General features: G+C 41.1%; 1 protein-coding gene across 1 annotated transcript in view; it reads left to right on the top strand.

Moving 5' to 3' along the window:
* The window catches only part of TMPRSS15 (transmembrane serine protease 15), a 615681-nt gene that overhangs the window by 571745 nt on the left and 16352 nt on the right, over window positions 1-27584 (top strand). Inside the window, exon 23 of the mRNA XM_073617070.1 lies at window positions 19963-20058. Within this exon, the coding sequence (XP_073473171.1) occupies window positions 19963-20058 (96 nt within the window). The remainder of the gene's footprint in view (window positions 1-19962; window positions 20059-27584) is intronic.

The raw sequence follows: 27584 nt of genomic DNA, 5'->3' as shown, positions 1-27584 counted from the left end.
CTATACCTCATATACAGCTATGGGCAAAAAATTTGCATCTGAAATGATGTTACTCTCCTATCTGTGAGACATCATCATGAATAGCAAAATGATATCACCACTCTTATGCATTAAAAACCTATGGCCATCATTGCAGTGCATGCAGAGGTTTACAGTGACTCCCGCTCTCTCTCCTAATGCTACAGTCAGGGTCATGGTAAGTATATACTTATACACGGGTTCAGTGCTTCCATAAGATTAGGAGAGCAGTTTGCTTGAGCTAGTGTCCCATAAGACACATTAGACAAGGCTTTAAAGTTGCCTCTGGCTCACTTTCTGCTTTAAAGCGTATCGACATTTAAGAAGAAAAAAAGTATATATAAAAATGAAAACATACAAACACTGAAGTAGAGCATATCACAATAAAGGGCAAGTAATAAATAATGAAGGCGGATCAAAAATGATAGAAAAAAAACTGTTTTCAGGGTGTACTATGTATGATGATTGAATACACCAAAGCCTGAATAAGAGTGTAGTTATATTTGTCAAAAAGAGTAACCATAGAAAAATGTGAGATATGGTTGGGGGGGTTGGTTCTAGCGTAAGTGGTGTCAGAGGTGCTCCAAGGATGTAAATTGGTATGTATTTCCACAACCCTAGGGATCGTGGGTTGATAACAATGGAGGAGAGGGAAGTGGGGTCCTGGGGAAAAAGCCTGGGAAGAGCATACATAGGAGAGGGTGTTAAAAAAGGGGGGAGAGAATAAGAGGGGGTAAGGAGGGGTGAGAGGCAGTAAGATAGAAAGATTTTGAGTGTAATTAAGAAGAATTATAAAAAATGGGACACAGCAAAACATGGGGAACGGAGAGAAGAGGCCCCCTCCCTCTGCATGAAAGGTTAAACCATTTGCTAAGACAGAAGGAGTCTAATGTAGCCAGCCAAGGGGGTAGTTATAGTAATATGATGTAAGGTTTTGGGTCCCAGCGGGTTGGTACTATAAATCCATAGCTGTCAAACCACTAGATATTTCTCATATCTATCCAGGAGTATGGCTATAAGTTTTTCGATTAAGAAGATATCTTCTAATCCGTTGCCGACCTCTTAGAAGAAGAAATTAGGAGACTCCCTTGTTCTGGTTTTATTTGGTCGTACTAAATGTGGGAATTCAGAAGTTGTGCATTTTTTGGAGCATTTGCTGGGATTTAAAAGAGGATGGCTTCCCAAGGATGTTTTGGGAATATTGATGCTCTACGTTAATGTTGTGATACTGTATATTCTTATCTATAAACGCTAGGCTCATGGTGCTAGGAGTTTGGCATTTTTTTGAAACAGTGTGGATAATAAGTACATTTTTGCCTTTTGAAGCAGTTTTTAGAGAGGTGATAGTGATGGAATTCATTGCAATAAAGGACTATAATTCTTCCCACTCTTCTTTAGTCAGAAAAGCTTCACAATCTCTCTTCCAGGCGTGGACTTATGAGAAGAACAGCTGTATAAGATATAATGAAGGAGAGATGTGTAAAGAGAGAAGATAATTCCTGAGGAGTAGGAGTTATCCTGACAGTAATGCTTAAAGTTTGTAAGTGATAGGAGGGAGATCTTTCCACGTATCAGGAAATCATCAAAATGTGCTAGTTGGAGTTATACAAAGATTTTCTTGTTTGGTGTATGTTTATGATTCCTGCAATCCATCAAAAGTGATTCTACCAATAAGATCAAGCTGAGAATAAACATTATAGAATCTGTTGCATGTCTACAATGAGAAGCCGGTGGGTCCTTCAATTCCTGACAGAAACAAGGGACAACCTAATCAATTGCAAGGTGGAGATAAGTTTACCAGAATATCTTACTGAGTTTCAGATGTGAAGTTGTAAAATAGGGGATACCTATTACCTTTAGAAGACCTTTAGGAGACTGGTATTCACAATGAGGTAACTAAAGAGGTGGGGTGGCAGTCCAAAATATCTAATACTATCCATAATAGAGTGTATTGGAGAGTGTAGTATTGTTAGAGAGGCTATTTGGACCATGGTATAGTATGTGGCTAGATGTAGGACCCCAGGGACACCTTGTAATTTTTGCCTAAATAAGGTATGTTTATTAACGTGGGATCTGCCAAAGCCCCAAACACATTTTAAGACTTTATTTTGTATGATACAGAGGATATATAAGTCATTTTTATGGCATTAATCTGACAAAGCAAGAGATATTGATAGAGCACCAGAAAATCAACAGATTGTCAAGAGATTTAAAGATATAGAGATAAATGACTTGGTAAAGAGAGTCATAAGTCAAGATAAGATGGATGCCTAAATATGGGAGTATAGTGACATGTTGAAATGTGATGTTAGATTGTAATAGCAAACGGGTCTGAAGGGTCACTGAGATGTATAGAGCAAAATACTTGGATTTCTTGTTGACGAGCCCTAAAGTTCTAGCAAATTCTTTCTTCCCTTTTCTTTATTATTTTCTTATTTAAAGTGTAACTGCACTGCATCTGAGAAAAGGGAAACCCCTGAGGGTGGGACTTTAAAGGCACTACCAAAGAAAATTTAAGTAAAAAAAAAATGTTCTGTTTTATTCAAGAAAAGATATACATAAAGTATTGAATATGGTCATGAAAACTGGAAAATCAAGGTATACAACATGGAGATACAATATCCTATACCCAACGCATTTCAGAGATGACTGTTGTCTCCTTCATCAGGGGTTAACATGATATATGTAATCTATGAAATTAAAATGCAAACAGTCAACAATAAATTAGTGCATCTATTCAATGGCATACAGACATGGGAAAGCCATATATAATAGCAACTCACATCTTATTCAGTTGTATATACATGAAAAAAGTCCACATCAGTGTCACATGGGGTCTCCAGCAGCCCTGCCCGCATTGCAGCTGCTTACAAGGAACATCTGAGATAGGAATGCCTCAAAGCAAAAAAAATTATGGAAAAAATGATAAAGGGACTAACACCCCGCCTCCAAAGGAAAGCAAAGGGGGCTGGGGGTTGTACAAGGGGTCCCTAAATAAGGCAAAGCAACGAATACTGGGGCCTGAGGAGAGAGTCCTGGGAAAAGAGCAAATAACCATATAAGCACATATATGTGTAGTATATATACAGCCATATAAACAAAAGGCTGCATGCTGGGAAAACATATACCTAACCTGTGAAGTAATATCTAAACCAAGGCAACCAGGCCCGGAAATGTCAAAAAAGAACCTAAAAAAAATATATATATATAGTAAAGATCACTGTTGTAAGCAGCCATCATGGTGACAGTCACAGGGAGCAATGCTGGACATCAGCAACCGCCTCATGTGAGTGGGGTATTGGATGTTGAGTAACAATATACAGGAAATCCTCAAGTTTCCAAAATGACTCACTGTTGGCAACGTTCAATCTGTGATAAGCATCTGCAGCTCGTCCTCCTGGTGGCCATGATACCATGGAAATAAAGCCGTGGTATTTAAATGCCTGCTAGTTTCCGCCACACTGCCCACCTAATTGGTGATCGCTGTGTGCCACCAGAAATGACCCGGGGCTCCTGGAAGGCCCCCTTAGTCGCAATCGCGCCACGCCCTCACGCCGCGCATGCGCGACATGATGAGACATGAGGAGACCAACAAACCGGTCGCCACGGAAACAAAGGAGAGTGGCAGATGGAAATGTCGGAAGACAGGTACTACCGATAAGCACCCTAAAAGGGAGTCTTTGCCATGCCGGGCATACGGGGCTAAGCCAAATACATAAATAAAGAAAATGACAGATCAGAAAGATCCAATCATTAGAGGCAAATGGGAAACAATTGTATGTATGTGTCTAATATCCCATATATCTCTGCAAAGCAGTCAAACAAAAAACAGGTGTATAAAAATTAAAAACAAATTAACATTTGTGAAAATGTAAAATGTAGCAACTAAACCAAATCGCAACCAGGGAGACCGAGACTACATGTGACAGTGTGTACATCAAGATTTTCTGCAAAAGACATACAAAAACACAGGCAAGACATGAGCAAAAAGGGTTTGTTATATACATATGTAGTAGAACAAAAGATGACTAAGGAAAAAGAAAAGGAATTCTTAAATTATTAAAACCCCCCCCAAAAAAATAAAAAAGGAAAACAGGAGAAAGTGATAGAAAGAGACTCAGCTATAAAAACAAAAACCTGCTGGCATGATGGGAGATGAGCGGCTACTTTTCCATTCTCCCTGAAGTTAAACCCTTAAACCCTTGAGGAAGGGCTTAAAAAAGACCACCTCATTGAGTCCTGGGAGGATATGTTGCCCTCAAGGTGTATATCCAACGCAGCTCCAGCTGGAAGAGACCTTTGTTCCAGGCTCCTTCCCTGGAGCTGGGATGCATATGATCCAAGATCAAGAATTTGATCCTAGGGAATTTGCCCTGGTGGACAATGATTGTATGTCTGACCAAAGGTAGATCAGGATTGCATGTCTGCATGCTTTTAATATGTCAGTAAGCTCATTTTCAAAACTCGAGATTGGTCTTACCGACATTAAAGCAGCCACAATCACACATCTGCATATAGATCACCCCAAATGTCCTACAGTTAGCAAAAATGGAAAATGTGACAGTGTGTACATCAAGTTTTGCAGCAAAAGACATATAAAAACACAGGCAAGACATGAGCAAAAAGGTTTTGTTATATACATATGTAGTATAACAAAAGAGGACTAAGGAAAAAGAAAAGGAATTCTTAAATTATTAAAAACCAAAAAAGATCACCCAACTGTCCTACAGTTTGCAAAGTGTCTGGGTCTAAGGACCCTGCCCTCCGGTAGAATTGGTTTCTTATTTGTATACATGTATTTGCAGTAACCACTCAAACCACACATAAAGGTGCCTCTGTACTTACAATTTTCAATACCGAGGTCACTTTTGAATTCACTTTTCACTAGTTTGGAGGTGATAGAAGTTGCTCTCTTAAACGTGAAGAGAGGAACCTCTGGAATCAAAGGACCTAGAGATGAGTCCATTGTTAACACATGCTAAAATTTGGAAACAATTTTCCTAATCTCGATATGCTGGTTACAGTACTTGGTGATAATTCTCAAAGGATTGTCCTGACTTGGGGATTTGTGAGAGTGCAGAAGTGTGTAGTGTGGCACATCTGAAGGCTTTCTTGAGAGATGTACGGGCATAACCCCTCTGCAACAGTCTGTCCCACAATTTGCCAGCCTCCACACAAAACTATCATCATTAGTACAGTTATGTCTCACTCAGAGATATTGGCTCTAAGATATCGATCTCACTAAGGACTGCGGGTGAAAGCTTGAGGCATGCAATATATGTTGCCTGCCATGGCTTTACGGTACAGACCGATGCAGAGGGTGCCATCATCTCCCCTAGAGACCTCCACGTCGAGAAAGGAGACCTAATCAGTGCTGGAAGACATTGTCAATATCAAGTTAAATTAATTTTTATTCATTCTCTAAAGACATTGAGAGGGCAATTCCAGAGAGCCATCCCATACGGCGAAAACATCATCGATACATAAACCATATAAGGAAATGGTCAGTGTATATCGACGAGGCCTCATTGGTGAGAAACATCTGCTCCCACTACCCCAGGTTGGCATACGACAGGGCACAGCATGTTCCCATCGCTACCCCCTGCACCTGGGGGTAGTGGGAGTCATTGAAAGTAAAGACATTATGATGTAATATGTAGTCCAGAAGAGACAGGATGAACTCGTTATAGCCCCAATCCTCGTCTCCTCTTTGGTAGATGATATGTTTTATAGCTGCCATTCCCTTGTGATGGGGAATGGAGCTATACAAAGCTTCCACATCAATTGTAACAAGATAAGCATTCTCCGGAATTGTAAGGTTACCAATACTTTGAAGGAAATGAATTATGTCTTTCACGTGAGATTGCAAACATATAACATGGTTTAAATGCCCATCAACTTGCATTTTTGCTGATTGATCCTCTACCCAATATGATCGGTCTTCCAGAGGGGTTGAGGGCATCCTTATGGATTTTAGGGAGAGAATAGAATGTGGATACAATCGGAAAATTGGTTCTAATGTATTCCCATGTGGTTTTGGTAATGGTATTATTGAAATATGCTAAATCAACTAATTTAGAGTATACTTAATTAAATTGTTCTACTATGTTAATCGTAATTTTTCGATACCAATTTTTATTCTTCAAGATTTTATTGCACATAGCTATGTATTTAGTATTGTCCATAAGGACAATATTCCCTCCCTTGTCCGCTGGCTTGATTGTAATAGCGGTGTTTTCAGTAAGAGGCTTCAATGCCTGCCTTTCCTGATCATTGTTGTTAGTCAATCTGGGGGAATTAATATTTAATTTGTCAATTTCTCTGTTCATCAACCTCAAGAAAGCTGAAATATTGGAGTTGGAGCTGGGAGCTAGAAACTGGCTGATTTTTTCTTTAATTTTGATCCAAAGGTAGGATCTTGAACTGAACTAGTGTTGACTTCCTCCGAAACAGAAAGAACCTTCGGTAGATCAATGAGATCTGTGGTAGGGATGAGCACGATGTTTGAGTCGAACGTAAGTTGGACTCAAACATCGGATGTTCACCTGTTCCCCAAATAGCAAACAATTTGGGGTGTGTTCACGTCAAATTCGAAAGCCGCGGAACACTCTTTAAAAGTCTATGGGAGAAATCAAATGTGCTAATTTTAAAGGCTTATATGCATGGTAATGTCATAAAAAGTGTTTGGGGACCTGCAAAAAATATTTCAAAAACGGACGTTTTTTCAGGAGCAGTGATTTTAATAATAAAGTGAAACAATAAAAGTGAAATATTCCTTTAAATTGGGGGTGTCTATAGTATGCCTGTAAAGTGGCGCATGTTTCCCGTGTTTAGAACAGTCCCTGCTCAAAATGACATTTCTAAAGGAAAAAAGGTCATTTAAAACTACTCGCGGCTATAATGAGTTGTCGGTCCCGGCAATACAGATAAAAGAAGTCATTGAAAAAAATGGCATGGGATTCCCCAGTACATTACCAGTCCTTTTGGGTCTGGTATGAATATTAAGGGGAACCCTGAACCAAAATGTAAAAAAAAAATTGCGTGGGGGTCCCCCCAAATTCCATACCAGGCCCTTCAGGTCTGGTATGGATATTAAGGGGAACCCCGCGCCAAAATTAAAAAAAAAATGGCATGGGGGTCCCTTCAAAAATCCATACCAGACCCTTATCCGAGCACGCAACCTGGCAGGCCGCAGGAAAAAAGGGGGGGACAAGAGACTGCCCCCCCTCCTGAACTGTACCAGGCCACATGCCCTCAACATGGGGAGGGTGCTTTGGGGTAGCCCCCCAAAGCACCTTGCCCCCATGTTAATGGGGACAAGGGCCTCATCCCCACAACCCTTGCCTGGTGGTTGTGGGGGTCTGCGGGCCGGGGGCTTATCAGAATCTGGAAGCCCCCTTTAACAAGGGGACCCCCAGATCCCGGCCTCCTCCCTTGTGTGAAATGGTAATTTGTACCCCTACCATTTCACAAAAAAGTGTTAAAATGGTAAAAAATGACAAGACACGACTTGGGACAAGTCCTTTATTAAAAAATAGAAAAATAAAAATGTCCCACAAAGTCCATTCTTCTTCTTCTCTCTCTCCGCCGACGGACCGAAAAAGAAAGAAGAAAAAAGCCGCATTGATCCGCCTCCATGGGAGGCTCACACCGTAGCACACAGCACACATTACACCTGTTGGGGGCACACAGTTAACCCCTTGATTGCCCTTTGATGTTAACCCCTTCCCAGCCAGTGCCTTTAGTACAGTGTACAGTATTATATGTGATCACTGTATTAGTGTCAGTAGCGACAGCAGTGTCAGTCAGTTAGTGTAATTTCCAGCCAGTGTCAGTTAGTGTTAGATTGTCCACCACACTATCACAACCACACTGTTAGTCGCTGATCACCGACATAACTAGTATAATGTCTGTACAGATCAGTATCTTGATATTGAAAATGATACTAGTGCCCACAATAGTATAGTGTCTTTAAGGGCTAGTTTACACTCGCTTCAAAACATGGCTTCGGACAAGCTTTGTTAAAACTCTCTGAATGCCAGTCAAAGCTCCTGTCACTAAATAAAATGGTTAGCTTACAGTCCTGTTTACACCTGCATTTGCTTGGTGCTTCGATGAGGCTTCGGTGGGGCTTTGGTGAAGCTTCGATTAGGCTTCGATGAGGCTTCGTGAGGCTTCGGGGAGGCTTCTATAGAGGCTTTGAAGACGCTTTAATGCACCACTGAAGCTAGATGGGGTATAATTTTTGAAACAAAGCCAAAGCAAAGCAAAAGCAGGTGTAAACAGGACTGTAAGCTAATCATTTTATTTAGTGACAGGAGCTTTGACTAGCGTTTAGAGAGCTTTAACAAAGCCTGTCCGAAGCCTTATTGAAGTTTTGCTGAAGCCTTGTTGAAGCCGAAGCAAGTGTAAATGCACTAAAAATGTAGATTGGTTTTTACCAAAGACATGCAGCAGAAAACATTTTTGCCTAAATCTATGAAGAAATTTGATCTTATTGGATGTTTTATAAGAGAAAGTAGAAAATAAAATGTTTTCAAAATTGTTGGTATTTTTTCATTTATATTATAAAATAAAAAACTCAGTGGCGATCAAATACCACCAAAAGAAAGCTCTATTTGTGAGGAAAAGTTATACAAATTTAATTTGCATACAGTGTTGCATATGATATACTTTCCTATCTATTTACTAAATGCTAGCAGAATAAGGATTGAAAATAATCAAAGTTGATTGAGAGAGTGAAATCTTCTTTTAGGTCAATGACAGGGTCACTTTAAGCTTGGGATGTCACCTGCTAGACCAGAGCTTCTGTCAAGCTTACAGCTTTAGTCACAATACCAACCTGTAATGAAGTACTGTATAGGATTCCAGGAGGGACTGTGTATCCCTGCTCTTTTCCTCCTCATCTGGAAACCTCTCCCTGCCGTAATAATGTCCCTGACACACAGGTGACCTTTCCCTACACTGCCCACACAAAATGTGCGCCAAACCTGGGAGCTAGGGTCTTAAATAAACTCTGCCTGACCAAAGATGGCTGCCAGAGTCACATGGGGTGGCAGCATCCAATCAGATAGCTTCCCCAGTGACCCAGGAAACAATAGAAGAACCATGTTCCTCTTGACTTCAGCTCCAACTGTAATGCTACTGCAGCTGAGCGCCACCTGCAGTGGAGAAAGTAGACTGCACCTGCGTACATGTATGTTGAGTCCTGTCAAATTCACTGCAGGCTCCCTGCTATTTCTCACACAGAGACATACGGGGGAACTCCAGGTCTTGTCATTAGGTAACTTTACATGGAAACCGACAGTTGGAAACATTTTAGCAGTTCAAGGGCTGACTTCCCCTGATGCCTACATTAACTGTTTAATATGGCACCTCGGTAAGCAACGGAAACCTTTAGATTGCTCTTTTTATCCATTCAAAGCAGTCAAACTTGGGACATTTGGTTGCTCACTATGGGTTACTGCACTTTGCACATTGCTTATGGTCTTAATAAATAAGTCTGTGTTTTAGAAGAGATACGATGTCTGGCTATGAAGCGGATTGCAGTCCCAACATACTGAATCAGAATAGTTCACAGGCCATGCTGAAAAAAATCCATAGACCTTCAAATTGTTTTGTGGTAGCTGGTTTATGTCTGCTGCACTGCATGAAGCTGGAATTCGTTTTGCTACTCGATATATATGCTATTTATGGTGTCAGAAGGTCATGAAAGATATTTCTATTTGACAGGTTTTAGCAAAGAATTTTACTACAATTTTAGCCAACATTCCGCGTCTACGCATGCTAATAACTCCTACTCCTGTGCAATGTGCTAGACTACTGGATGAGCATGGTTTCAAAGCCTTTTATTTTTTAATGGTATAGGGTTATGACTTTATTTAAGAAGGGTTTGTTTAATTGTACATATGAAATGGAGAACAAAGACAAAATATGGAAAATAATATCATTTTTTTTAATAAACGCTCTACAACATAAAATTGATTACAAATAAAAACTGCATTTTGAAAACATATATTTACATAAGAACTTTTATAAGTGCCATTTGTACCTATCTTCACCACATTACACCACTTAAAGCTAAGCTCAAGACAGATTAAAAAGAAATGCGGATCAGTATTTCTTGGTCTAGGTTCGCATTTGTGCATTGCAGAAACACACACAAAGGCGTTGATTTACTAAAGGCAAATAGACTGTGCACTTTGCAAAGTGCAGTTGCACTCAACAAGTGCAGATGATCCAAAGCTTAGTAAATTAGGTAAATCTTCACTTTGCAAAGAATATCCAATCACATGTAAGGAAAATTTAAAAAATAGCATTTTTGTTTGCATATGATTGGATGATGGAAGTCAGCAGAGCTTCTGCGCATTTATTAAGCTCTGGAGCAACTGATCTTGCAGAGTGCAACTGCACTTTGCAAAATGCTAAGTTTATTTGCCTTTAGTAAATCAACTCCAAAAACTCGCCTGTTCCCACAAAACACTAAAAGTGCGCTTTTTGCAGGTAAACGGCGGTCCCATTAATTACTAATGGCACCCCAACGCACCTTGTTGACACATGTACTAAAATGCTTGGTGCCAATACACCATGCATTTTAGTGCAGAACAATTTTAAAAAGGAGGTCATGCACTTTTTGTGCAGTTTTCATGCATAAGGCAGCCTATTAAACTGAAAAGGCTGCTATAAATGTGATGTGCAAAAACACATGCCCCATCACACCTGCACAGATCTGAATGGAGCCTTACTACATTCCTAAATGCATTTTTTATAAATGCAAGTGGTTTAAGTATCTGAATTTGGCTTGGTATCAGCCTCTTGCAGTGTCTGTAAGGCACAACCCAGACTGAGGATGGGAGACAGCAGAAAGAGCCAATCAATTGTGCTGCAGTGCAATGTGCTGATAGGAGGAGTGAGCAGAGTGACAGAGAAATCAGCTCATCAGTCTGCTTCTTTTTGCTTCACTGTCTAGTCACTGGGTGAGGGTGGGGAGGAGACCCAGGGCCGGTGCTACCACTAGGCAGACTAGGCAGCCGCCTAGGGAGCACTTCCGCCTAGGGCGCCCAGCCACTGGTGACCCTCTTCTCTCTCTCAGCCAGAAACTCAACACAACAGGCAGCCACTCCTGAGGCCCTCTGTACAGTGTCAGAGGCGCAGCGATGGCGGGCAGAGGCCTGTGCCGCCTGTGACCCATCTAAAGGGATGCCAGGGATGCTCTTCACCGGTGTTCTCACTTCATCCACAGTGCGATCAGAGCAGAGAACACGGGTAGAGATCCACTAACCCTGATCACCGGAGGAGGAGGAGGGGGACGGAGCACACTAGATCCCCGGGACTCAACCTTTTCTTCCCGGGATCACACTCAGTCCGGTGCCGGCTGGAGCTCTGTGAGGATCAACAGATGAGAGCCGCATGTGTGATCCGCTGAGAGCCGGAGAGACACCAAGTCTTCCCGCTGATTGTCACCTGCAGCTGCCTGACTACCCATCACCATGGGATAAGTGTGTGCTGGGTCCCCCCCCTCACCTGTACATGGTTCAGTCCTCCCACTATCACCTCTATGCAACTTTCTCTACTGGGGGTCACCAATGTGTAATCATGGGGGGGTCACCCTGTGTGGTAATATGTAATAATGGGGTTCCTCCTGTGTAGTGATGGATGGGTTTACCCTGTGTATTAATGTGGGGTTATCTGTAATAAGGGGGGCAACTCTGTGCAGTAATTAAGGGGTAACCCCATGTAATAATGTGGGGTCACCTCTGTGTAGTGATGTGTAATAATGGGGGTCAACTATTGTGTAGTGATGAGGATACCCCTGTATATTAATGTGGGGTCACCGCTGTGTATAAATGTAGGATCACCCCATGTGTAGTGATATGTAATAATGGGGTTACCCCTGTGTAGTGATGGGGGGGGTTACATTCCCTTTTCACTTTTATTGAGGACTTGCTCCCCCTTGAGGTGTATATGAGTGTGTATGTTCCCACATGTTGTGTTTTAGAGCAGCCTATTAATATCAATGGGCAGCCATGTTTGCTTGAAACGTGCAATAAAGGTGCAGATGTGATTTTTGAAATCGCTTTACACCAATCTGCATTATATTGCAGTGCGTTCCGTTTTGGTGGGCGTGAATACAAGTGTTTTTGCTGCATGTGTGGGGATGGCATTAAAAAAAAAATCAATGGCACCCATAAATTACTGTATTTTCATGTAGTGCGGGAAAACGTGTGATTTTATGTGCCGTCACTTGGGTGCTGAGCCCCGCACAGTGTGATGGGACGTTTATCAGTTTGGTGAAGTGTTGAGCTGCATGTATGGAGACACAACTGTGCTGAGTTTTGAAGTAACGCCTGGTACACATGATGAGATCATCGGACGAATGATCATCTGAATATTTTTAATGCTAGTCTCGCATCAAAAATGAAGAGTTTACTAAAGTTACCAAGATTCTCGTACGACAGAATAAAAATTTGGAAGCGATGTCATGTATTGTATTTTCAAATGACAACTGTACTGATTAAACAGAAATCATACAATCTGGTATCGTATGAAGAAATTTTTCATGCATGTCCGATCGTATATATCAGATGAACTGTCATGATTGGCTCTATTTTTTGTATGAGTTTCTGATCATGTGTACGGGGGCTTAAAGGGTACCACTGTCTTCATTGGATGCCGCATGCCCATCCATGGCGCCTCCGCATTTCCATTCACTTATATAGACAGACTGCACACCGCTCAGTCCTGGGACACAAATGTAAACAATCGTCTCTTCATGCCGTATGGAGCTCCGCACCATTGTGAATGTAGACTTTCAGCTCCACTCCTTCCACACTTTTAGGGCTCGTTCACGTGTGCTTTGGTCTCTAAAGAGTGATCCATGTCCGGATCACTTCAGAGAGCATTTGACAGGTTGTATTGCCTCCTCACTACTTGCTTTAACTTCTTGAGTGCCACACTAGTGCTCCGCAAGCACGTGCATTTCACATGATTGCGGGGTGTTCGCAGAGCGGCCCTTTTCACTTGAATGGGTCATGGTTGATGGGCATTATGCCCGCTGAAAGCGACCGGGTATAATTCTAGGGAGGCATCATGCCCCCACATGTGTTCACTCCCGGGCACTGATGTAAGTTTATTTGTTTTTGTTTATATATTTATTTCAATTTTTGGTATATACAGAATGTAATTATGTTTTTAATAACAAGCTGTATGTTTGGAAGATTTTAAATAAACAAAAATATAGACTACCTGCTGCTGCCTCTGCAGCTGAAGAGGGTAGCAGTTGAGTGCTCAACCATGGAGTTTTATAGTTATTTTGAAGGAGCAGGGCCGGTGCTACATTTTGGCAAACTAGGCAGCCGCCTAGGGCGCACTGTTGCCTAAGGCGCTCGGCCACTGGTGTTCCCACTCTTTTCTCTCTGCAGCAAGCAACTAAGTCTCAGCATCAGCAGGCAGCTGCTGCTCCGTTCGCACAGGAAGTATGGGAAATAGAGGACATTATAAACCTGAAATAAGCCCTAATTCCTCCCTGCTCTAATCAAAACAATGGAAATTGGCATTAAAGCGATAGTAAACTGCAGGTGATTACAAAAGAAAAATCCATGCAAAGCAATGTCATAATGTGCTAGTATGCATTACCTTAGAATGAAGCCCTCCCACACTGCAATGTCACCGCTGAGACAGCTGGCATCTTCCCCCATCTTTCTTCTGGGTTTGCGGCCTCCAGCTACATGAGTGGTTAGGCGCGTGATGACATCACTCTTGTGCATGTGCGTGGGAGCCAACATTTCCGGCAAGGGCTCTGAAGGTCCCACACTGCAAGCCGGACCTTCAGAGCGCATGCACCGGTGATGTCATAGGATGCATGCACTCTGAATATCTCCTAAACCGTGTTTAAGAGATAGTCACAGTACCTACAAGTAAGCCTTATTATAGGCTTGCCTGTAGGAACAAATGGTAGTACAGAGTTTACTACCACTTTAAAGGGTAATTAAACTTTCACATAAAGTTTACTTACCTATTTTTCCCAACCCCTTAAGCTCAATTAAGCAATGTCCTTCCTTCTCCACAGCTCCAGATTTACCAAGATCGTACCACCACGTCTTTCTACAACGTTTACATCCTGCAGCTATAGTCTTTTTAAAAGTATTGGGAGCTTGTAGGTACTGTATGCTTCTCCTCCTCAGTATACCTAGCTGCCACTGGCATGAAAGACGCAAACAATGTACCTTCTATTAATGATATTAAAATTGCATTGCTGTTCAAAGGGAAGCCTTTGTACCGGGATCCAGTTTTCCTACAAGTTATAGTTGCTTTTGGTATCATAGCTAGAAAAAAGAAGTTAGCTGTGAAAAAAAAAAAGTATCTTCTCTTAAAAGAGAAGTAGGGCCAAAGCTCTTTTGGCTCTACTTCTCCTGGGGAGTACACTTTGTTCTGCACTCCTGTGATCCATATTCAGCCAGCCTAAAGCCCTCCATCAGCTGATGCCACTCAGCTGGTCCAGGCTCTGGAGAGATCCCAACTTTAATGTCAGGAACCAGCCAGATGCCTTGACCAACAGCTGGTTCAGCCTTCCAGCACACCACTGAGAGACCGAGCCAACCACTCCCACCCCCTCCACAGCCCGTCACTCCAGTGAGAGCTGGAGGGGCAGAATAAAGAGCCAGTGACGGGTACAGGGGGCAGTACTTACTATGCAAAGTATCCCTTGTGCTGAAGGCTACTGCTATAATTGAAATCCAAAGTCTTCTGAACCCCCCTACCCTGGCAGTCATAATCTTCCAGTGCTGGGGGGGGGGGGGGGGGGTGGACCTGTCACACGCACACAAGAATGTTGACTATGCCCACTGTTTCTACCCCCTCCTCCATTCATAGAAGCTGTACTATAGCCTCCATGAATGAAAAGTGATCTGTGAATGAAGGAGGGGCAGATAAATTAAAGGCTCACCTCTTACATTCATAGAAGAAGAGGGGGAAAAAGTGGGGCTTTGTATGTTTTTTTTCTTCTCCCTAACAGTCCCCACCATTATACTACTATGACTACTATGGCTCTAATGTAATACTGCTGTATGCATTTATCTGACCTATGTTTTCATTCTGTACTATTTTTGGCTGGAATGCATTATATAATTAAACATTTGTTTTTATGTACTCATATTTAATGTTATATATGGATATATATCTATATATGTACTATACTTACCATTGGTTACACACCTCATACAAAGTCCCACTTTTTCCCCCTCTTCTTGTATTGCTTAACAGGGATGGAGGCATACTACCATATGGCCTCATATAAAGTCCCAAAACTGAGACTGCCTTAAGAACTGGCTAGCTCAGTAAATTGTTTTATAAAAGAGCTGGATGCATTCCTAAGTACACAGCATATAATGGGATATTAACATTTATAGGTAATAACACCAGAGATTGTTCATCCAGGGAATATCTGATTGTCTTCAGGGCTGGAGTAAATTAGAGCATGCTGTATAGGGGTGTTTCTTCTTCTGGATCAACTATGGATAAAGGTTTCTGTATATGGAAGTTTTCTATTTATTTACTTTATCTGTTGGTTGAAGTAGATGAACTTAAACTTATGTCTTTTTTCAACGTGACTAACTATGTAAACTATAAGTGTACTATATGAATATATTTCATGGCTTTTAGTGGCAATGTGCATATCCAATCAGAGCAGTAAATCGTCTGATAGCAGATGATGAACACAATTGTGATTTTTAACTATAGTTTGTATCCAGCACAAAAATACATTCACAGCAGGAAAATAACAAACTTCTAAAGATCTGCTTCACTAGCAATGCGAGCAATTGAACACTGCAGTCTCATATGCATTAGCAACTTGGACTTTTACAGGGTTCATATATATATATATATATATATATATATATATATATATATATATATATAATTATTTTTTCTCTTAAAAGCAGGGAAAAAATGTTCCCTACTGAGTGACCGACAGCATGCATGGCAAATTGACTTTATGATTGATGGAGACAGTGAGGCTTACTGCATGACGAAAACTGGCAGAGAATTATTTCTGTCACAGTGACATAAAAATCAGCTTTATATATGTGTGGATTTAATAGGCTGCTTATGTTAGTCTAAATCATTTTATAAAAACTCTTCACATGATTAGCATTTGTCCTTAAGTGAACATAGAAATGATTCATTATGGTACCAGTCAATCAAAACACATATCTTGTATAAACGATTCTTTATTATTATATGTATTATTCACTTAAAACCTTATAATATTAAAATATGCCTACAGTACATTCCTCATACAGTAAGTAAATAGCATAACCTATATCGATTAATATAAACCACTGAATGTAGTTGATAACGAGCATATAACAAATAGTTTCTACAAGGTGTTTCACGGTCAGCTTCTTCAAAAAGAGATATTAGTTGATGAAGTTATATTACACCCATTTAATATGAACGTATGTCGTCAATGATCACAGTACTGGAGCGGCCACAACCAATACCCAGGTGGGGGCAGAAGTGGAGTTAACAAGCACAAACTACCTCCTAGTTAAAATCAGACAAGTGAAAACCTGGAAAGGAGATGCAGAGTAGGTGGCTTCCTAGCTTCCAAGAGAACCCATCCAGGTCTTCAGCCCTAAATCCACTGATGCCTCCAGAACAGCTACACAGTCCATGGGCTGCCTAAGGGCAGCAGCTCCTCAGGCTTTGGAACCCTTAAGGGGAGAAGGAACACAGCTCTCCAGTGTTTTAGACTATTTATCACATTTCCAGTCCCCTTCTGAAGATACCTTTCTCGAGGGATTGACTTGAGCATGATAAATATTGAAGTTGGTTATTTGAATCTCAGTCCCTAACCTCTGGAAGCTTTTTTCATAGACAGAGATAAGCAGTCAAACTCCCATCTTGTGAATCCCTGAACAGACCAGGACAAACAATCACCACTCCAATGACTACAGAAGAAGCCAAAACTAAATTTACCTAGCATCCTACGCTTGGAGGGTGTAATAGGTTGCTTTCAGGAACCACACACTTCTACATACCTGAAAGTGTGTAATCTCTGCTGAAGAGCAAAGTTGTACTAATTGGCCTGTGGACATGTATAATACCACTTTCTTACAAGTTAGTGACTTTTTTATTTTATTTTGTTGACCCCTGATGGGGTCTCTTGAAAGGAACTGTTTGAAGCTTACTTCTTTTGATGCATCAGTCTTTTGTTTGTGAATACTTTTCTTGCATTACAATCAGGTAAGCAAAAGAGGTACACAAACCAGATTACCAGGATATAGAACTGTAATAGACTGGTGAGAGTCACAAAACATTGGATGGAAACTCAAAGGAGTGCATGGGGCTGGGTTCATATACAGTCACGCATCACTATTGAACTTCCTTTTTATCAGCCATCGTAAGTCTTGTACGTCACTACGTTTGTAATTGTTGGCCAACATTTGTGTGACCGTGTGTATGCAAGACAAGTTTGAGCCAACAACCTTTGAACAAAAATCCACGGTTTTGTTGTCGGAAAGTCCGATGGTGTGTACGAAGCATAAGACTAAACTATCTAGCCCTGTAAAGCAAAGATTGCTCTACATACTTTTTCTGAAGCTGATCCAGTCCAGTCTCCGGCGGCGAATGCTGTGTGCAGGAGACAGGTGACAACGGCTAGGAAATGCCTGGGAAGTGATGTCACCCATAGACTTATTATGGGGCTTCCATTGTTGGCAGCCTCTTCTGCACACTCCCACACAGCGAAGCCGCCGCTGACAGCTCAGCGTGGGACCGGACCAGAGCGGCTTCAGAAAAAGTATGTATAGCAATTTCTTCTTTACAGGGTTAGATAGGTTAGCCTAATGCCCTGTACACACGACCGGTTTTGCCGTCGGAATAAACTCTGAAGGTTTTTACAATGGAGTTCCGACGGAATTCCGCTCAAGCTGTCTTGCATACACATGGTCACACCAAATTCCGACCGCCCAGAACGCATGACGTACAACAAGTAGACGGGTCTAGAAAACGGAAGTTCAGTAGCCAGTAGCCAATAGCTTCCGTCTCGTACTTGCTTCAGAGCATGCGTCGGTTTTTCCGATAGCAATTTGTTCCGTCGGGAAAATATAGAACATGTTCTTTATCTAAGTCCGTCTGAATTTTCGACAGAAAAAGTCAGATGGGGCATACACACGGTCGGAATATGCGATGAAAAGCTCCCATCGGACTCTTTCTGTCGGAAATTCCGCTCGTGTGTACGCGGCATTAGATTGTAGCTGCCAGTAGATTTAGAGTTAGTTTTAAGCTGAACTTCTACTTTAAAGTCCAATAATTTCAAAATATATTTCATTTTAGTGCAAGGAATGGTTAGAAAATCTGTGAGTTTTTTTAATGCTGTCTGTGTCCCTGCTGAAGAGATGTTTCTTTGATCTTCAAAACATGAAGTGATAAAAAAAGGCTTTCTAACAGGAACATAAACAAAAAAATGGTAGAGTGAAAAAGGATTAGAACATCTGACAGTGGTTTTATCGTTAGTCCTGCCTACTTGTACCAATGACGTCTCTCCCCATTTTGTGTCTGGGCATCACAAGAACAAAAATTAAGGGAAAATCTCCTCCATGGGTGTCATAGAGAAATAAAAATGTATGTCAATGCTTCCCTAATCAATCCAAAACGTAAAAAAAAATGATTTAGCGATTGTAAAGCTATCACAGCTTGCAGCTATATAAATAAAAATACACAATAACATTTATTCAGCCCATTATGTTATCACAGTAGAAGTCTTTTAGGCTTCTTACGCACAATGTGCAGCAAGCGCAACTGCTTTTGTTTGGGGGATGGGGATGGTGTTTGTGTTGGCTACATCACACCCTTCCATAAATGAGTATGACACATTATTGATGTTTATCATAATCACAGCCTGTTGTTCACTCTGATGAGGGTGTTAATTAAATGTATCCCTTAGCATCATACATGTGAAAACGTACAGTTTAAAGCCTTTATTTGCCAGGTATATTTTAAACTGCACTCTGGGCACAAAATGTGATTTATATGTCTTTATCAATAGCCACAAAGGATAAAAAATCCACTTTGTCTGCACATGAGTGGCACAACCACGGCCCCACAGTACACAGTCTGTGCAGAGAGCACGGACTGTGAGATGGACCCAGCAGGCTTCATCCACTGCAGAAAACTACAGGAAGGGGTGGAGACAAGACCAGTAACCCTGCACAAGAATACAGAGCAGCAATGACTGGTCTTGATTACAGGAAGCTCATGCAAGGTGTTCCCTGATTGGATGAGGTGCAGAGGCGGGGTGGACGATGTTACAATCTTCACCGCATCCAATCAGATGCATTTGTTGAGAAAAATGTAGGGTATTCTGTAAATTTTACTCATCCACCTGTGTCCACTATGCAACTAAGCAGCTGCCTGTCAGGGACCTAGAAGATAACAGTGATCTCTGTAGTAGCATTAACTCCTATGGTAATTCTACATTTCCGTAGAAATCCAACTGGTATGGCATATACATACTTGAAGCTGGACCAGTGTCATTATATAAAAAAGCCATTTCTGGAAATTAGGGATGTGTAATTTACAGTTAGCATTATAATGTGTTGGTGGTGCTGGGCATGCCTGCCATTCTATGATTTCATTGGGTATGCAAAAAACTGGCCATGCCTATAGTGTGGGAATCACATGAGTGGGAAAACAAATTATTTGGCAGGCAAAAAAAAAAAAAAATCTATACTAATGTAAGCTAGATTTCTGCTTTGTAGTATAGAAAGGAAAAGTGGCCTCTCAGCTACTATCTTTATTAAAATCAGACCTAGCTTTCTTAGTGCCAGCTGTAGTTGAAAATGCATAACAACTTCAAAACCCATGTTATTATTATTATTACTATATAACATTTTGTAAAAGTCGTAATATATATTAACCTTTTTACTTGCCTGTTACCAGATTACATCCAGCCTGTGTGTTTACCAGGGAGCCTGCAAGATTTTCCATCTGGACTGAATTGTTCCATTGCTGGGTGGGGACGAACCCAAAGTCAAGGTACGTTAAATATAGTATTACTGCTGCATCATGCCCAGAGCAAAGGGTACCTAAAAGGGTAGGCAGCTGATTCTAGGAGCTCCTATGCAATTCTACCATCTGAAAAATTCCTATTCTTTCCTCCTGAATCAGTTTTGATTCTTTCTGAATTTCTACCTATATTTTTGTGACTTTTAAAGAAGAACTCCATTCTAACTCAATGTGGATGTTGTTGATATTGCACACACTACCTTCCAGACACTTTTCAAAATGATCACACTGAATTAATTAGTAGCTGCAGTATGTTAAAGTGGTTTTCAAAGACTGCTAATGCTTTGCTATTGCTGATAATAAGGCAAAAGTAGCTTTTTGCTGTAATTTGCGACCGTTTTTTCTTAGAAAACTTTGGTAATGCATAGTGGAAGTGGCCACTACAAAAGATTTGCAGCTGGTTAGCTCCAGTCCTAACAAATATGTCAGCCATTACTCCTAAGGTGTGTGTCTGTACCTATCCACTCCATTACATCAGGTTATACTTATTTATGAGGTATGTGTCTAAACCAACCTCTCTGAATCCATCAGTTTACATTGACCCTGAGGTATGTATCTTTGTATCCATCTACTCCATTTCATCAGTCTATACTGACTCCAGATGTACAGTATGTGTCTATACCTATCTACTCCAATATATTGGTATACTGTATGTCCATACCAATCCACCCCACTACATCAGTTTATGACCTGTGCACACCATATGCGTTGGACTGCACTTGGCAGTCTTGCCCAATGCACTACCAATGCAACTGCCAATCATGAACTTTTGCCTTTCCAAAGGGTTCTAATAGACGTTAAGGACTTTCACACCTAATAAGGTATAACTACCTCATGGGGCAAGAGGGAGCACCAGTGCGCAACAGAAGGACACTTTAAATAGCTTGTACAGAAAATGTGGAAGCCAACTGGTTGAATTGTTCAGCTGTAATCTTTAACTGGTTTAGTAAAGATCTTTGATCTGATGTGCAATATTCCTGGTCTGAAGTCACTAAAGGTGTGCATGTATGGCGTATCCAAAGAACAGGGCTTACCAAGGGGACCCGAGAAGATAGAGAAGATACGTCTTACAAGCAGAGAAGCCATCCTAAGGTGGCTATATTGCCATTGTTAATAACTACCATACTTGTGTCATGTGCCTAATCAACAAACAAGTCAGGAAGTGGGTGACATGGCAAGGATGATGGAGACTCTAATAGGTAGTGAAGTGGTTTTCATGCTTGGCTCCTGCGCTAGCGATCTGTCCCCAACAGTGGATTGTACACTTTACCAGGGGTGCACGTAAGAAAGTGACAATGCAATTGTATATTTGGGAAGCAGTTGTCATCCCATAAGAGGAAGTACCTGAAGAACTAGTGGTGTATATGAGATGCCACACATTATTTGATTTTATTGAATTGCCCACCTTTGAACCCTCTCCAAAATGTTTTAATCATTATTATTATACTTAAGCTTTACAAATATAAAAATGTACTTTTATGGAGGGTTGTGGAAAATGTTTTTATCTGTATTATTTTTTGGTAGGTTCTGTCAATAAACATCTATGAACATTTTATGAATTTCTGACAACCTAAATGTATTTTCCCCGCCACTGACATTATTTTGAAGTGATGTTGTAGAGATTCAGCAGAGGTGAGGAGGGTTCCTCTGCAATGCAGCAGATACACAGCCATTGTCCTAATTCTATTTCCTGACATTAAGGCTGCAAACACTGCGAGACAAATAGAAAAAAAAATGAAAGTTAAAAAAAAATACTCCTACTAACAATCTCATCAACATGGCAATCGAGTTTATTATGCTGTATTTCTAAATCAAAATTTATGTGAGGAAATCATTTTAATAACCCCATAAACTGGCACTGTTTATTACATCCATGATAATAAAATGCTAGTAATTACTGACCTGCTTTGCAATCAGGCCACCAATTTAAAAGCACAACCGCTGGGAAATGCTGATTCAATGGATATGTTGTGTAAAAATGGACAGCTTGAAATTAAATTATCTGCATTGCCAGCAGTGATACATGTGATTGGGACATCCACCTCCCTGTTTATGGCTTAGAAATTCAATGTTTAAAGGACCAGTAAGCCTGGTTGAAAGCTGGACTTTAAGGCTCCATGCACACTGAAGCTCATAAACGGCCGTTTTTTTTTTTTTCTAACAGCCCATAAACTCCCCCCTATTTTATCCTATGTATCCATGCACACATGGACGTTTTTGGATGTTTATCAGCAGTGGAGTTTATGTGCTGTTTTCTGAATGCCATAAAATCGCGTTCAGGAGTCGTTTTTCTGACCACAAAAAATGGCAAACACTGATAAACGACGCTAAATGCTCAAAAACATGGCTCACCAGTGTTTTTTTAAAGTTTTTGATCCATTGAAAAAATAAAAAAATAAAACGCTAAAAAAACGCTAACGTGGAAAACCGCACAAAATGCTAAAAACGCTATTGCAAAAACGTTAAAAAACGTTGAAAGAATCACTGCAAAACTACTGCCGTTTTTATAACATTATTTTAATCTCCAGTGTGCATGGAGAAGTAGGATAGCCTCTTTCAGCATTCATAAATATAAAAGTAAGCATACAGGGTCAGACATACCATTTTTGCAGGATTTGCAGAGGATCAAGCATCACGTTTATACTGCATGTGGGTCTGGCTGATGCCTGGACTCTCTTCTGTAATTATGTAGCCCTGGATTATGCTCCATTCTAGAGCAGGTGCTTTATAATGCGCTAACTGTGTACCTGGATTGGAATAATATGGTTTTGAGCAGATTTCACCAACTTTAGGGCATGTTTACTTGAGTATTGCCCTTTGAAGAAAGATCTGCCATGGATCGCTTTACAGGGGGCGTTTGGAAGGCAGCTGGAAAGCAATATGTCACTTCTTCACTCCCTGTAATAACCTAGTTGTACCACAGTTGTGGAGCAGCCCCATTCACTTCAGTGGGTTTTGTTCAATTGGTGGTACTGTCCACTGAATGTGGCAGGGGAATAATTATTGTCAAGCTGCAAAGCAAAGCAACATGGCTCCGGGGAGTATAGCTGCCTAGACAGTAAGGCTGTAAGGCATTAAGAAAAAAAAAAAAAAATATATATATATATATATATATATATATATATGGACAGAAAGTATTCAGACCCCCTCAAATTTTTCACTCTTTGTTATATTGCAGCCATTTGCTAAAATCATTTAAGTACATTTTTTCCCTCATTAATGTACACACAGCACCCAATATTAACAGAAAAACACAGAATTGTTGACATTTTTGCAGATTTATTAGAAAAGAAAAACTGAAATATCACATGGTCCTAAGTATTCAGACCCTTTGCTCGGTATTTAGTAGAAGCACCCTTTTGATCTAATACAGCCATGAGTCTTTTTGGGAAAGATGCAACAAGTTTTTCACACCTGGATTTGGGGATCCTCTGCCATTCCTCCTTGCAGATCCTCTCCAGTTCTGTCAGGTTGGATGGTAAACGTTGGTGGACAGACATTTGTAGGTCTCTCCAGAGATGCTCAATTGGGTTTAAGTCAGGGCTCTGGCTGGGCCATTCAAGAACAGTCACGGAGTTGTTGTGAAGCCAATCCTTCGTTATTTTAGCTGTGTGCTTAGGGTCATTGTCTTGTTGGAAGGTAAACCTTCGGTTCAGTCTGAGGTCCTGAACACTCTGGAGAAGGTTTTCGTCCAGGATATCCCTGTACTTGGCCGCATTCATCTTTCCCTCCTTTGCAACCAATCGTCCTGTCCCTGCAGCTGAAAAACACCCCCACAGCATGATGCTGCCACCACCATGCTTCACTGTTGGGTCTGTATTGGACAGGTGATGAGCAGTGCCTGTTTTTCTCCACACATACCGCTTAGAATTAAGGCCAAAAAGTTCTATCTTGGTCTCATCAGACCAAAGAATCTTATTTCTCACCATCTTGGAGTCCTTCAGGTGTTTTTTTAGCAAACTCCATGTGGGCTTTCATATGTCTTCCACTGAGGAGAGGCTTCCGTCGGGCCACTCTGCCATAAAGCCCTGACTGGTGGAGGGCTGCAGTGATGGTTGACTTTCTACAACTTTCTCCCATCTCCCGACTGCATCTCTGGAGCTCAGCCACAGTGATCTTTGGGTTCTTCTTTACCTCTCTCACCAAGGCTCTTCTCCCCCGATAGCTCAGTTTGGCCGGACAGCCAGCTCTAGGAAGGGTTCTGGTCGTCCCAAACTTCTTCCATTTAAGGATTATGGAGGCCACTGTGCTCTTAGGAACCTTAAGTGCAGCAGAAATTTTTTTGTAACCTTGGCCAGATCTGTGCCTTGCCACAATTATGTCTCTGAGCTCTTCAGTCAGTTCCTTTGACCTCATGATTCTCATTTGCTCTGACATGCACTGTGAGCTGTAAGGTCTTATATAGACAGGTGTGTGGCTTTCCTAATCAAGTCCAATCAGTATAATCAAACACAGCTGGACTCAAATGAAGGTGTAGAACCATCTGAAGGATGATCAGAAGAAATGGACAGCACCTGAGTTAAATATATGAGTGGCTGCAATATTACAAAGAGTGAAAAATTTAAGGGGATCTGAATACTTTCCGTCCCCACTGTATATATATATATATATATATATATATATATATATATATATATATATATATATATATATATATATATATATTTATATCAAACATGTTATACTTACCTGCTCTGTGCAGTGGTTATGAGCAGAGCAGCCCTGATCTTCCTCTTCTTGGGTCCCTTGTCGGCACTCCTGGCCCCTCCCTCCTGCCAATTGCAGCTTGATATGGGGGCACCCAAGTAGGCTCACTCCCGAGCTGCTGCTCAGCGTGTCTATTCACACACACAGAGCCACAGCTCAGCCCCACCCCCTCTCTCTTATTATTGGCTCAGTGACTGTCTGGCCAATGGCTCCTGCTGCTGTCTCAGCTGCTGGTCAAAGCTCTGGAGCACATCCCTGGATCATGATGGGGCTCAGGTAAGTATTAGGGGGGCTGCTGCAAACAGAAGGTTTTTTTTACCTTCATACATAGAATGCAAGAAGATAACACACCCTGAGCCTTTACAACCACTTTAACCTCTTGACCACCGGAAGATTTACCCCCCTTCCTGACCAGGCTATTTTTTGCGATACGGCACTGCGTTATTTTAACTGCCAATTGCGTGGTCGTGTAATGCTGTACCCAAGTAAAATTGATGTCCTTTTTTTTTCCACAAATAGACCTTTCTTTTGGTGGTATCTGCGTTTTTAATTTTTTTGCGCTATAAACAAAAAATAAACATATATAAAAAACAGCAATTTTTTTCATTTAAAAAATTGAAAAAATCAAATTTATTCACTAATTTAGGCCAATATATATTCTGCTACATATTATTGATAAAAAAATTTCCAATAAGCGTTTATTGATTGCTTTACGCAAAAGTTATAGCGTCCACAAACTATGCAATATTTTCATTTTTATTTATATATTTATTTCGTTTTTGCTAGTAATGATAGCGATCAGCGACTTATAGGGGGACTGCGATATTGCAGCAGACAATTTGGACACTAACTGACACTTTTGACACTTTTTGGGGACCAGTGACATTTTTTACAGTGATCAGTGCTAAAAAAAATTCACTGTCACTGTACTAATGACACTGGCTGGGAAAGGGTTAACATCAGGGGCGATCAAAGGGTTAACTGTGTGCCTAGCTAGTGATTATGTGTACTGTGGAGGATGTGCTTTTAATAAGGGAAGGCATGGATCCATGTTCCTGCTTTGTAGGAACACAGAGTCAATGCCTTCCCTACTGACAGAATGTCAAATAGGCAGATCACCCTGCTGCCTGTGAACTAAACAATCGTCAGGTACCGGTGGACACTACTGCTGCTGGGCTCCTGCTGTGTGTGATCACAACAGGAGCGAGATGCCAGTGGCACGCATGCGCACCCTACTCAGAAGAGCTGGGCCACGTATACATGATCCAGCGCACAGGTGCCGTCCTGTAGCAGTAAAACTACTTTTACTGGGGGGGGGCCAGGACCCCATGACGTCACCCGCAGTCATCAGCCCTATCGACACTATCACACGCTGTTTAGCCGACACTCGGATCTGAGTGCCGGAGGATGTAAGTGCAATATATTTTATCTTGCTTTGATTTTAATAAATATACAAGCAGAGAGCACTATATGTGTTATTACTTTTTTGCATATACCACTGTCCATTACCCGATGAGTGCTGAACGCTGGACACAGGGCTGTCACCATTTGGATCGGTGTATCTACTAGATGGTATTTATGCTTTATGACCTGTTTCAGGTCGAATGCTTCAGGTGAGGGGCCATCTATGTGTGGTGAAGGGATCACAATCACGTTGAGACTTAATTCCATGTCGTCTTGAGTGTGCACTGGTGGTCCTACCTCTTCACTCCGTTTGTTCCAGTTGTTCCATCTGATTTAATATTTGAAGGACATTTTTTATTTGCGCAGCACTTTTTTGCTTTTTTAAATATTTCCAGAGAATGAACATGACCTCTGCCCAGTGGTGACCCCACTGCATACCTAATATTTTCTTGTTTTAACCCCTTCAGCCCTGGACCATTTGGCTGGCCAAAGACCAGAGCACTTTTTGTGATTCGGCACTGCATTGCTTTAACTGACAATTGCGCGGTCGTGCGACATGGCTCCCAAACAAAATTGATGTCCTTTTTTTCACAACAAATAGAGCTTTCTTTTGGTGGTATTTGATCTGCGGTTTTTAGTTTTTGCGCTATAAACAAAAAAAAGAGCGACAATTTTGAAAAAAACGCAATATTTTTTACTTTTTGCTATAATAAATATCCCCAAAAAATATATAAAAAACATTTTTATGTTAATGGGCACAAAATCGATAATTGTTGGGATGTTTTTGAGCCGAAAAAACGAAGGACAAGTTTGGACATTTTCTGCCGAACGAACAATAAATTTAAAGGTTAATGTGTTTCCTGTCCAAACTGTTTGCACTAGGTACAACGCTGTCACATTTTGAATGTCACATTTTGCGCAGTCATGCAATGCTGTACCCAAATGACATTTTTATCATTTTTTTGAGGCAGATATAGCTTACTTTTGGTGGTATTTAAAGCGGAGTTACACCCACCCCGAGCCAATGGTCGAACCGGCCTCGGGGGCCAACATTGCAGGCTCCTTGGACAGGTAGGTGTCCTTATTAAAAATCAGCAGCTACAGTACTTGTAGCTGCTGACTTTAAAAAAAAAATGTTTTTTTTTGCGGCTGGAACTCCGCTTTAATCACCACAGTTTTTTTTTTTTTTTTTTTTGCAAAAAAAATTTTTTTTGAAAGTTATTTTTCTCCTTCACTGATGGGCACTGAAAGGCTGCACTGATGGGCACTGAGGAGGTGGCACTGAAAGGCACTGATGAGGTGGCACTGATGAGGAGGCACTAATATGCAGCACTGAGGGACACTGATAGGAGGCACTGATATGCAGCACTGATAAGCACTGACAG

Source organism: Aquarana catesbeiana, linkage group LG02 (genome assembly GCF_042186555.1).
Source record: "Aquarana catesbeiana isolate 2022-GZ linkage group LG02, ASM4218655v1, whole genome shotgun sequence".
NCBI classification, from domain to species: domain Eukaryota; kingdom Metazoa; phylum Chordata; class Amphibia; order Anura; family Ranidae; genus Aquarana; species Aquarana catesbeiana.
This window is presented reverse-complemented; position numbering and strand designations above follow the sequence as displayed.